The sequence below is a fragment of the Monopterus albus genome, unplaced genomic scaffold, assembly GCF_001952655.1.
Source record: "Monopterus albus unplaced genomic scaffold, M_albus_1.0 scaffold3.1, whole genome shotgun sequence".
NCBI classification, from domain to species: Eukaryota; Metazoa; Chordata; class Actinopteri; order Synbranchiformes; family Synbranchidae; genus Monopterus; species Monopterus albus.
This window is the reverse complement of record NW_018127883.1, coordinates 10393868-10405983: the sequence shown is the minus strand read 5'-3', so window position 1 is coordinate 10405983 and position 12116 is coordinate 10393868. Positions and strand designations below refer to the sequence as shown.

The window sequence follows — 12116 nt, the reverse complement described above, 5'->3', positions numbered from 1 at the left end:
TGCCTCCCCTGACCGCACGTCACTGTGACTGCTCTACCCACCGCGTCACTGTCGCCTCCCCACCGCAGAGTCTACATCTTCAAGGACCCCAGCATGAACTGTTTACACCTCTACCTTCAGGCCAGAGGTACAGGAGCTTGAAATGCAGGACCTCTAGACTGAAAAGCTTTTTCTTTCCAACTGCCATCAGGCTCCTAAACAGCTGACAGGAGCTTATGATCAGGAATTACTTCTTGTAATTCCACATGCTCAGTTTTCACATGCATAATTGCACATTCATTGCTGAGTGTTGCACATGCAGCTTCTGGTGCAGCATATGTTTTCTCTTTATTATATTCATATATTTTTTTATTATATTTCTTTTCACTTGCTGTTTTTAAAGTGTCTTTAGATTGTGTTACTATTTATCTTTGTATTTCGCTTTGTATTGTTTGGCATTCATTGTAGACAGCCAAGTAAGAATGGGCCGCTGGGTATTTGTTGTTGCTTACAAATCTTCCGGGATTCCTTCTGCAGAATAAAAGCATCACAATTGCCCTCACAAGATCAATTAGTTTTTCACAAATCACATTCATCAGAAAGACCCAGAAAGATTCAATAAGGTAACTTCTGTAGTGACACTTCTTTCAAATTGGTTTAAAATTCTCATCTTATTTAATTGACCCATTTTTGCGTATGTTAGCTTCAGCTAATTCTTCATTTTTATAGCACTATATTATGCAAAACATTTATTAACATCTGTATTTTAAACAATAGTCAAGCATTCCAGGAATGTAAGGGACGTGATGTTAAATGTTTGCTTAGAAGTTAAAACAGCACATAACCTATTTTGAAGTGTACAACTCAAAACGTAAATACTTCATTGGACAATGACGTAAAAGATGCTTGTTATATATGGATGTTCAGGAAAAACTGTTTTAACTATAAATTAAAAATAAACATGCAAAAAAGTAGACAAAACAAAAAGGTAAATACCTTTCAAATATATAGTTCTCTCAAATGCCCCCCAAATGGGAGGATATTAATTGTTAATTGAAATTTGGCATTATTACCTACAGTCAGAAGTACTGCAGTTATTTGCTGCATTGTGCTGAGATGAAACCAGAACAGATTATGAAAAGAATTTTTATTAAATTTAGCACCTATATTTATACAAAAACATGTGCTCTCACCTTTGCCCTAGGATTTTTTTTATGTATTTCAGCATCAACATTTTTCTCCTTCAATTGTATCTCTATCCTAGCGAAACATTCATTTTGACTTAACATTCTCCAAAACTGTATAACTTTAAAAAAAAAAAAAAGTACAAAAAAATAGAAGAGGCAAATGAGAAGGTTTCATTTGACAAACATATTACATTCTTAAATTTAATCCATTTCATGTTATGTGCTGTGACAGTATAAATAAATCATTGAATTTAAATTAAATACCCTTTTAAGAGACAGCGCTGCAAAGGAGTGAGATCACCAAGATTTATGAAAAGCTACAACATTAAAACACATTCAAAGATAATGTTAATGAAAGAAAAAAAAAGAATTACAGTGCATCAAAAATTAGGGTGGCAACACTGGTTGTCAGGTTGTCCTGTTGGACGAGGGACAAAGTACGTTGTGGAAAGTTCTGGTCCATGAAATATTTAGTAAAATTCCTAAAAATGTCTTAAAAGCTTAAATGACAATCTGTAAAGAAAACAATAAAAATAGACAATTTCTCTTTGGAAATCTGTAACTTACACAAACTTATGTTTGAGGACTAGTGCACATTCCTGCATCCATGCACCCTCGGTCTCTGCTTTTAAAATCTTTTGAACATTGAAGAGACATCTTATTATTAACATACCCGGGTGACTCTGAAGCCATTTGTGTTACTGTAAGTTAGATTTTTGTACAGTGGGCTAAATTACAATGTAACCCGTTGGAATTGAGTCCACTTTTCTTGAATAAAAGTTAAAGTTGGTGCATTCATCATTAATGAATCAGTGCAGATTTAAGGGTTTTTGTGGGTCTCAATACAAAGGACAATGTGTTCGTTGGAACAGCTCCGTGTCTGCTGGCCCAGGAGCAGACCTGAGATCAGGCTAGATGACTGGCCTGTGACAGACACGTGGTCTGTCTGCCACGTCTCACAGTGTTTGTCCATAGCTCTGAGACCCGTGCTGGTGGAGCCATGCCAGATGCTCTTCTGAGGCCTGACAGACAAAGGACAGAAAATGTCAGCACCATAGACAAAAGGAAATAAAAAACAAGTAAACAGCCATGAAAGTTTACTGACCAGAATGGGTCAGCTAAAACATCCCGGCCATCAAAGGAGTAGATGGGTATCCTGGTGTTGATAGTCCCTCCATCGCCATTGAAAATTGACTGCCAGTTCCTAAACATCACGTCTCCCTACAAGGAGAGATATTGGGCTAGATACAGGTAGAGAAAATAGCTTTTGACTCTTAAAAAAAACAGCAGGGGAGCACACTCACCCTGAGGTTGGTTACTGGCAGAGTTTCCCGAATTCCAGGATAGACCACATAGACCAAGTCTTGTTTGTGGGATGAAATGAAGGCACGGTAGTTTGGAGCCAACCCCATTGCCTTGGCCTGCTCATAACACATCCGGTCAGCCATGTCAAGCCCCATCATGTCCCCTGAGTGGGGCTGGTTCAAGGCCACCAAGTTGAGCTGGAAGGGAGAGGAACCAGTTCAGCATTTGTCTGGGTGTCTGGATTGCCACAAGTCATTAAGGCCCTCACAAGATGCCAGAGGACTCCTGTGTAACTAAGACCAACTTGCTGTTAACACTGCCAAATACCGTAAATGTTGGTCTTATTGGCTGTTAGGTTTATTATTTGTGGCAAAATATTATTTACACACAATAGTCAAACACCATAGTCCAGGCACATTTGGTAAGCTGAATAACTGAGTCAGATATGCAGAAAAACATACAGTACTGTAACTACTGTCCTTGATTCTTTAATATAAGAATATGAATCATTAAAAGTTAGTATATCTAATATCTCATCTCAAACTCTTGTATATTATCCATTATTCCAGTGTTGACAGTTAAGACAAGATACTGTAAGACAGTGTAATTTAAACTCACCCTCTGTTTAACTGAAGTTATTCTTTCCATTGTGTTTCCTCCTATGTGATATGCAACTCGAGGCTAAAAGAATAGTTCAGAAGAGATGTTAAATACTAAATAATAAATATAATATAATAAAACATTCTATAATAGAATTGTTACTGAGAAAAATGACTACCTCATCTTGTGGTATGATGTTACTGGAGAGGTAGATCAGATTTCCAAGCTTTAAGAACAAAACAAAAATCAAGACAATGTCAATCAGATTCCAGATGCTGTGTGTTTAGGTTGCATATACTACCAAAACACCTGATATATCAAGAACTATTAACTGTGGATAATCATTACATTTGTTACACTATAAAACTTGGACATGCATTTGCTTTCAGTTGATGAACAGATCTTGTATTAAGCTAAATAAGTAATAAACATGTGATTGAGTGACTTTCCAAAGTTCTTCTAGATTTTTATCGGTGGACAGCATTTTATCAAACACTACCAAACTGCTATTTGGCCTTCAGCAATGTTTCCAGTAACCAGTAGTGATGTTAAGAGCAGTGATACACACTGTCCAGGAAATCTGACACAGAATCTACTGCACTTATTTACAAAACTTCAGTGTGCCTGCTGAATGTTTTAGAGTGCCAAAAGCAAATTATGAAGCTCAGTCAATGCTCTTCTGACAAAACTTCCAAGTTAAAAAAGAAACCAATTACACACAATTTTATTTGCTACAGCAGTTGAGCCTTCACCTGACCTCAAGTCAGTACCTGTATCTCTTTCCATCCTTGGGAAACCTTGAGGAAGAGACTTCCTGTCGTTGTGACATATGCCAAAGTTCCCTCTGTGTCCCTCAGCGTGTGCTGCATCATACTGTCACGGGTTGAAAATGTCTTCAGCTGAAAAACAAATGCAGAGAAGTCCAGTTACAGCTGATGGACCAGGCTGTGTGATATGATCAAAAGCTCTGGAAAAGCTACTGAGTGGACAATAAATTAAGAACTACAGACAGGAAGAACTTTCACCTCAAACTTCCCTGATTAAGCATGACCTACAACCACAGTTGTTACACTTGTTAATGTAATCAGCAGCAGTTTATGGCACAGTGGTTTAACACTTAAATGGATTCATGTTGTATGTGGCCAGCGGAAACAACTCACAGATGCTGTGCTACTCGGTGATCCAGCAGGTCCGGGTGGTCCAGGAGGCCCGGGGGGTCCAGAGATGGTCAGAGCTGCTATAAAAATGCCAAAAGTGGTTTGATCTGAACAAATGTAAGAACTGTATGCACATATGGTCCTATATTAAATTTTACAACACTTATTTGAGTTATTTGACATTTGATTGATGAGTTATACCTGAGCTGTATCTTGATGGTGAGCCTGGGCGGCCTGGAGGCCCTGGTGGCCCAGGAGGACCCACAGGACCTGCCCTCCCATAGCCTGGGATGCCAGGTGTGCCTGGCATCCCAGGGTGCCCTGCAGGACCGAGCACCGACTGTCCTTTGGGTCCCTGAAACATGTCGAGAAGTAGTCACCAAATGCTTTAGAACATTTTTTTGGTTAGAAAAATAACATGGTTGTGTATCCATGGAACTCACCACAAGTCCTGGCTTCCCTGGAACACCCGGCAACCCTGCCTCCCCCTTGTCTCCCTTCTCCCCTTTAATACCCTGGTCGCCTCTTTCCCCCTGCTATTACATGCACAAACACATACACAAAACTTGAGCCTCATGGCGCACACAAGGCCAGCATTTTCCCAAACCAAAACAAAAATGCATCTAAAACCTACCCGGCCTCCTCTGGGAAGAAATGTGACTAGAAAAGAGAATATAGGTGGAATTATAATAAGTAATTATAACCAGTACAGATGTCCAGAAATATTCTTAAACTAGTTAATCACAGTGGAGTGTTTGCATTAAAAATATCAGTAAGCATTCTATAGTCTTGTTTTCATACACTTCTCTCCATGAGGGTATTTATTATTTGCATTTTATTAAACATTCTTAATTTGAGCAAATCCTTTCTTCAGCTATTACTCACTTGGAGCTGGCATCCCAGGCACGCCCCTCTCTCCCTTTTCTCCTTTTACTCCTGTCTGACAGTTCCCTTGGAGATAAAAAGCGATAAATCAATTGCTTATCCTTATTTTTGACTGGATGATATTAGGGGTGGGTTTACTGTATATAAATAAATAAATACATATTACAAGTATTTAAAGTTGCTCTATGTAGAAATATTTCTGATAAAAGCAGTTAGAATGAATGGAAACATAAAAGAAGATCCAACCTACCAACTGTGATGGTTCCACTGTGATTAAGCTGAAATAATGGAGCACAAACATTAACAGCTGTCACTGTTGGCTGAACTTGTAAATAACCATCACTTTTCAGAATCAAAACACATTCTATTATCACGTAAAAATAATCCATTGATAATATTACAAGCAAATGGAACATGCAGAGTCTCTACTGATGGATGCACAATGCATCTTCACCTCATATTGTTTTTGGCTCTGAGCCTTCACCTCCCCAGTCTGGACATGCAGCATGCGGGAATATGTTGGAACCATCCTTGAAATGCTCTGAATGATACAGGTTCGGGTAATACCAGTGTTACACAGAACAACATGCACTAGCTCCATACAAAGACAGAACAGAGGGAATGTGTGGAAAAGGCAGGATGAGTGTAAGTAGGAGAGGGTCCTGAATGGCAATAACGATAAATCAACAGGTTTGAAGTACGATACTGATAAAGACAATGTCATGTAATGAAATTGCACTGAAAACTGATGATTTCTCATCACAAATCAGTGGGAATTTACTAAAAAAAAACAATCAAGAATAAAGTTCTCTGAAACATTGGTCTAATAAAAGCTTTTAGTACAATATCTTTTAAAAGCAATATTGCTGTTTAACAGGAAACTTACAGCCATTTTGCAGTGCGGTCTGGGAGGGATAGGGAACACCGTCTTCAGAACCCAGGGGAGGAGAGAGCATAGTGAGCACATAGCAGACAAAACAAGCAATGAGTGAGAAGAACTGAGTCAGAACAGTGAGTTCATGAACACGTGTGTTTATGTGCTTACTCCTTTGGGACAGTTGAACATTCCTGGTCGGCCTGGTGGTCCAGGAGGGCCAGGAGGGCCCTTAGAAGAGTGGACGAAGATGACAATAAAACAAAATATGGAAACAAAAAAAAATTAACTGGAGCTGTTTGACAATTTTAGTGACTAAACTGGGAAAACTTGGTGCTATTAAAGTAGATTATTATCCAGTATCTTTGTAACTGTTGTCGTTTTTTTCATGTTCTTAATTCCACTGTCATGCATTACCTACCGGAAACCAAACAGAGTCCCCCCTCTCTCCTTTAGGCCCCATTGCACCTGGACGACCCTACACAGATTAAGACATTATCCAAATGCATCCAAATTACAACTACAGTAATGGGAAGCTAGATTGGATTCAAGTTTAATGATGCACATAGTGAAATGTGAGTAGATTGTTGGCCGACAAAGTAAACCCCACTATAATGTAGGTGTATTGAACTTAAAGCTTTTTTTATATGTAGCAGAGGACAAACAATTCTTAATTTAAAGGGACATAGAAAATTTATTTTGATAGAAGCCGAAATCTACTTAAAATGTGGTGTCAGTATGTGTCTGGGTGCCCTTTTAATCTAATAGGGAATGTTTGAGTTCATGGTGCTTACTGGTCTTCCAGGAAATCCAAACTCTCCCTTGTGTCCTGGTGGTCCCACTGGTCCCTGTTGGAATCAGCAAGTGATTTCTTAAATGTATCTACTGTAACCTTCACTGATAGGAGCGAACACAACTGAAGTTAGTGGTTTGATAAAACATGGAAAGGAAATTCCTTTTCTTTTGTAGCTGGAAATACTTACTGGAATTCCAGGAAGCCCAGGTACACCATTATCCCCCTGCAAACAAAGAGTACATTTACATACAGTTCCAAAGAAAATGCTTGAGATTATGATTTCAAAATAAGCTTGCACTCACATCATGACAATATCACATGCACTACATATTCTGAGAAATTCTAAGTAAACATCTTAACAGCAAAGAGTCAGGAAAATTGAGATCTAAGAAGTGTAAACTGTGACAGCAAACATAACCTTGACTCCTTTGGGTCCTATTGGACCAGCCAGATGTGACATCATAGTTCCATCTGTGGCGATGAAACCCCCTGGCTCACCCTTTTCACCCTGCATACAGAGTACACAGAAAAACACCAACAAATCTTATGTAGACAGAGAAAAGCTAGAGTATATGCATGCACACAAACCTACGCTGAATTCACAGTGCTCTCAGTGTGTGCATGCCCCACTTACTTTCAGTCCTGTAGGTCCTTGAATACCTGGCAACCCAGCATCACCCTTTGGACCCTGTGGTCCCTGAAATCATTTTAAAAAAATGCAGCCATAACTAAATGCTGAACTCCATCATGACAGGAATCAAGTCAAGTGAAGATAATTTCTCTACATGCTGTCCTATTGATGCCATTTACTCTACTTCTGTTCGTTTTGATGTCATAACTTCAGGATAATTTAGTTTACAATGGATGGATATTTGATACTCACAGCAGGTCCTTGAGCTTCAAAAATCCCTGAGAAGTTGAAGGCACCATCTGTAGCATTAAGGAGAAGCTGGAGAAGAGATGGTGGGGGGCTTTTTAAGTATAAAGAACCAGACTTGACAGCTTTATCACTCTGTGATATTACAGTGCAGTTTGTTCAAGGTCATCGTCATCTTAAAACCCAAGTACAAGTATGTGTGATCAGCGCATGTATCCTAAGCAGTAGTTTAGTAGTAAAACTGGTTGAAAGCCTAGACATGTTTGGAAATAATCATGTTGTGCTAACACTGGAATGTTTCATCTGGCCTGAGTCTTGAATGGCTGTGATCAGGTTCTGCTTACATCCTGGAGATTGAAAATGGGTCCTGGTGGTCCAGGTGGTCCTGGAGGGCCAGTTAGACTGAATCCATCCCGCCCTGCCTCTCCCTAAAAACCACAGTGGACATTTTAGTATTTTAGTAAGCAGCAACACATAATGCACTGAATGCCTAATTCAGGGGTCTCCAAACATGAGTGTAACAGAGCTTCTCGTGTCTTGTACAACTAGTCAAATTGTATCAAAACAAACTGATTTCCAAACCAGCTGAATAAGCTGACTGCTTTGTGTAATCAGCCAGTTATCAATATTAACAGTCACATTTTGTACCAAAAACATCTTAAACTCACAAAATGCAACTCCCTTCACAAATCAAAACCTTATTTTACAGTTTGCATGTATATGTTTTGTGTATACAGTATCAACATAGCCACAATTATAGTCCATAGCTTAGGCTACTTTAAACCCCTTAGTGCCTGATTGCCACATTCTGTGCCAAAAATCAACTATAATTCAATCAAATCTGAACACAAACACATTTTCACTATCTCAGGTGTCCACTGTAAAGAAACACACATTAGAAATCAAAGAAAGAAGATGCTCCTCGTAACTCTAGAGGATCACTACACATTAGACTGCAGGTTTACTGAGTGAATCTGTGAGTTTGTGTGTCCTTGAATGTTTGCCAGATAACAGATGTCAGATAGCCAGCTCCTTGATGGTTTTACCTTTTGTCCTGGATCACCTTTACCCCCCTTCGGTCCCTGCAGATGACACAGAATAAAACAGAAAAGGTGAACATCCTGTCATTTTTGTCAGTTCTAACTTCCTCCACAGATATATACAGTACTTTTATCCTGTCTGTATGTTTTTGTCTGTCTCCATACGGTTGAGAATGATACATTAAGCCATGTATTAAGAATTGGGTGTAATGTGTCTTTCTCACTGACAGGTGAATATAAATAACAAGACATTTTACAGATGTATTAAGGGATCCATCCATGTGTTTGAGTATTTAAACTGGCTTACCAGTTACTCATTTCAGAGAAAGACACTGCTGGAGCCAGTAGCAACACGTCTGTACTGTTTCTAACAGCTGACATTTTACTAACATCCTTAACCCATTCATGTGTCTGATCAGTTGATCCCTTTACTGACCTCTGCTCCTTTGAGTCCATCCAGTCCTGGAAGCCCTGGTGGCCCTGTAACACCAGGCTCTCCCTGCAAAAACCACAAAGAAACTTCCATCATGCCCCTGATATCACCACTATAACAGAAGTATCTGCTCAATTTCCATAGTAGTAAAATGTATGTCCAAGATTCATACACGACCAGTCAAATGTTCAGACACACTTTCCCATTTAATTAAGTAGGAATGTGTGTCCAAACTTCTGACCGAAAGTGTATGTAAATTGCATAAAAATTAAAACAGTGAGTTGATTTCTGACCTCCCCTCTCTCCCCTTTTAAACTCATCTTTGCAAGATTCACTAATTCTAATAATGATAACAGCTCTATTTGTTGATACAAAGATGCAGTCCAATGGGCTTAACAGAGTAAAAACAAAACTCAAGCCACAATTAAAAGAACCATAATAAATTAAAAATAATAAATTAAAAGCCAAAGTGAAAAGATAGGTCTTTATTTTCTTTTCTAAAACCCCAAAGGAGCTTTCTGAAACAGATCAGAAAATAACCTCACGGTACACCTCAGGAACGTCTTCAACAAGGGCAGAGGAAGATCTTAGAGTTCTGACTGGAACATAAAATGAAAGAGTCCCTGATATAGGAAGATGCTGGCATCCTTGCACCTTCCTGGAAAACTCTTGTCATGTACGTATACCTACATGCAATGTTTGCCACAGAATAAAACAAAGATGCTGTGACAAAACTGAAATTCTTGCTTATTCTAAAAAAAGAGCATCTTAAATGCCTTAGCAAAAATACTGGTACCCCTTAGGTGTGGTGGTAGGTGGATTGAAGAGAGATTTCAAGAATTGTTCTCAATTAGCATCACCAGTGTTTTCAATCTTATAACCAATCATTCAGCCTGTTTAAATGGGGAGAGAAGTCGTGGCCATGTCCAGGTTCATGATCCATGGGATGTTGCTGCTCTAGGAAAACTGAGCCCAGACTGAACAGAAGCAATATGATTGTCCAGTTGTACTGTATGTCATTCTGAGTGAAAGTGGGCACAAAGGAAAAAGATCCACACAAGCCCCGTTCTCAAAAAAAGACTCACCTTTTGTCCAGGTTTTCCTGGGAAGATGTGAAAATATTCAGTAAATGCTCTTACTGAATTAAGTGTTTGTGTTCCTTTACTCCAATTTAACTATAGCCACTGCATATGAAATCCAAACCCTTACATTACTATTAAACCAAGTATAATAAAAGAACTAAACCAGGTTTTAGACAAAGTAATTGAACCTAGTTTGCTTTATTTGACTAATATTTCTCATAAATATCTTACTTTGGGTCCTTGAAGTCCAGGGCTTCCTGGAGGGCCCTAAAAATACAAGTGAACTGATCAGAGGTGAGAGAAACAGCAGCCGAAGTTATGAGGAAATTGCACCATATTATGACAAAAGTATTTTGAGGTACAGTGCTCTTCATGTTAACACAGTGCATTTGTACCTGTGCGCCTCGAGACAATACTGGTCCGAAACCACTCTGCATCCCAGATCCTTCCAAGTCCTAACAAAGTACAAAAAACAGAAATGCATCATGATCAAACTGAATTTCTAATATGAACTGTCTCAAAAATCTATTGCAATAAAATCAATAGAAGCACCATATCCTACTGCGATACAATACATTTTGGCTAAAAAGCTGATTCATTTGAAACTGCATATTGATGACTGAACAGTTTGTGGCGGCACATGTTGCAAACTACACTCAGCCACTTTATTAGGCACACCTGTACAACTGTATACACGTCAGTGTCAAACGTCTGTCTTAACATTTGTGTTTAAGAAGCTCAAAATGTTTTTTTATGTTTATTATTCATGCAATAATTAAAGGTGGTGTTGTACTGGACTACATTATATTCAGAGGTGTTCCTAATATTCTGACCCTCTCATGTATGTAGCTGGGGAGGACAAATATAGAGACACCTCTGGATATGATGTAGCTCTAATGCTGTCAGATGAATTATATTGTAAGTAGCCCAGGCATTAAGTGGTAAAAGAGGCTGCACCTCAAAGTCAACGTTGAAGCTTCTTCCTGGGGGGCCTGGGGGCCCAGGGGGACCCCTGGGACCAGGCTGCCCTTCTGGACCCTCTGACCCTGGAAGGCCTGGGAACCCTGGGGGTCCCTGATCTCCCTGGGAGAGACAGATGACAAGTTCAAAATGTTCATTGCATCATCACCAAACTGACTGTTAAAAGTTGGGTAGATATTTTACACCCCATAAAATAAGATTAAAATATAGTATATAAAAACCACATTAAGTGCAATGCCAGTGACTGTGGTTCACTGCAGTGACATTATCAGATCTTACCTTCTGTCCTGGTTGCCCATTAACTCCAGGCTCTCCCTGTGGTACAAATAAAATATCATGAAATCACTTTAACTACAGCAGCGGCACAAAAGGACTGTAGTTCCTGGTTTGTGCGCAGAATTGTTTACACCAAGCCTCTTAGCTTTATTAGTCTACAGGGTCACCTCAGTAACTCTTGGTGTTGTGTGATTATTTAGTTTGCTAACAGAGCCCTGTTCAAGGGGAATCAGAGAGGGCTTGTATAAAACATGGTGGAGAAAACAGACAAGCAGGAGCAGATCTAGGCCGGTGTCCTGCACAATCACCTAGAGAATATAACTCAGCAATAATCAAAGTGTACTGGGTAAATCAACGCATGACTTTGTGGGATCAGCTGTGGCATGAGAGTTTGATGAGTTTACAGGTGACCTTATTATAGTCAGCATAGTACCTTGGATTTCTTTGGCCACATTATAATGATTCTTATCCTCACCTTGTCTCCCTTCTCCCCAGCAGGCCCTGGATCACCATCTTTTCCACTGACTCCCTGCAAGAGGGACAAGACTACATTTAGATTTCAGAATTTAAATGTCCTCAGGTATTCATGAAGGTTGGAAACATATGTACATTCATTCCTAAATTCGCTCTTTCCATGTAGGAAC

The 12116-nt window shown here is 39.3% G+C and overlaps 1 protein-coding gene across 1 annotated transcript in view; it reads right to left on the bottom strand.

Moving 5' to 3' along the window:
- Positions 1-6: 6 nt before the first annotated feature.
- Positions 7-12116, bottom strand: part of LOC109961271 (collagen alpha-1(XVIII) chain-like) — a 44789-nt gene continuing 32679 nt past the window's right edge. The window contains exons 15-43 of the mRNA XM_020601961.1: positions 11948-12001; positions 11476-11511; positions 11173-11298; positions 10611-10670; positions 10447-10482; positions 9137-9199; positions 8707-8742; positions 8005-8088; positions 7667-7732; positions 7418-7480; positions 7202-7291; positions 6971-7006; positions 6782-6835; positions 6409-6465; positions 6159-6218; positions 6000-6041; positions 5568-5654; positions 5364-5391; positions 5114-5179; positions 4863-4888; positions 4672-4764; positions 4430-4583; positions 4232-4308; positions 3842-3970; positions 3250-3297; positions 3090-3152; positions 2471-2668; positions 2272-2387; positions 7-2188 (exon numbers count right to left, since the gene is read on the bottom strand). Coding sequence (XP_020457617.1) covers positions 1987-2188; positions 2272-2387; positions 2471-2668; positions 3090-3152; positions 3250-3297; positions 3842-3970; positions 4232-4308; positions 4430-4583; positions 4672-4764; positions 4863-4888; positions 5114-5179; positions 5364-5391; positions 5568-5654; positions 6000-6041; positions 6159-6218; positions 6409-6465; positions 6782-6835; positions 6971-7006; positions 7202-7291; positions 7418-7480; positions 7667-7732; positions 8005-8088; positions 8707-8742; positions 9137-9199; positions 10447-10482; positions 10611-10670; positions 11173-11298; positions 11476-11511; positions 11948-12001 — 2250 coding nt within the window. The 3' untranslated portion in view covers positions 7-1986. The remainder of the gene's footprint in view (positions 2189-2271; positions 2388-2470; positions 2669-3089; positions 3153-3249; positions 3298-3841; positions 3971-4231; positions 4309-4429; positions 4584-4671; positions 4765-4862; positions 4889-5113; positions 5180-5363; positions 5392-5567; positions 5655-5999; positions 6042-6158; positions 6219-6408; positions 6466-6781; positions 6836-6970; positions 7007-7201; positions 7292-7417; positions 7481-7666; positions 7733-8004; positions 8089-8706; positions 8743-9136; positions 9200-10446; positions 10483-10610; positions 10671-11172; positions 11299-11475; positions 11512-11947; positions 12002-12116) is intronic.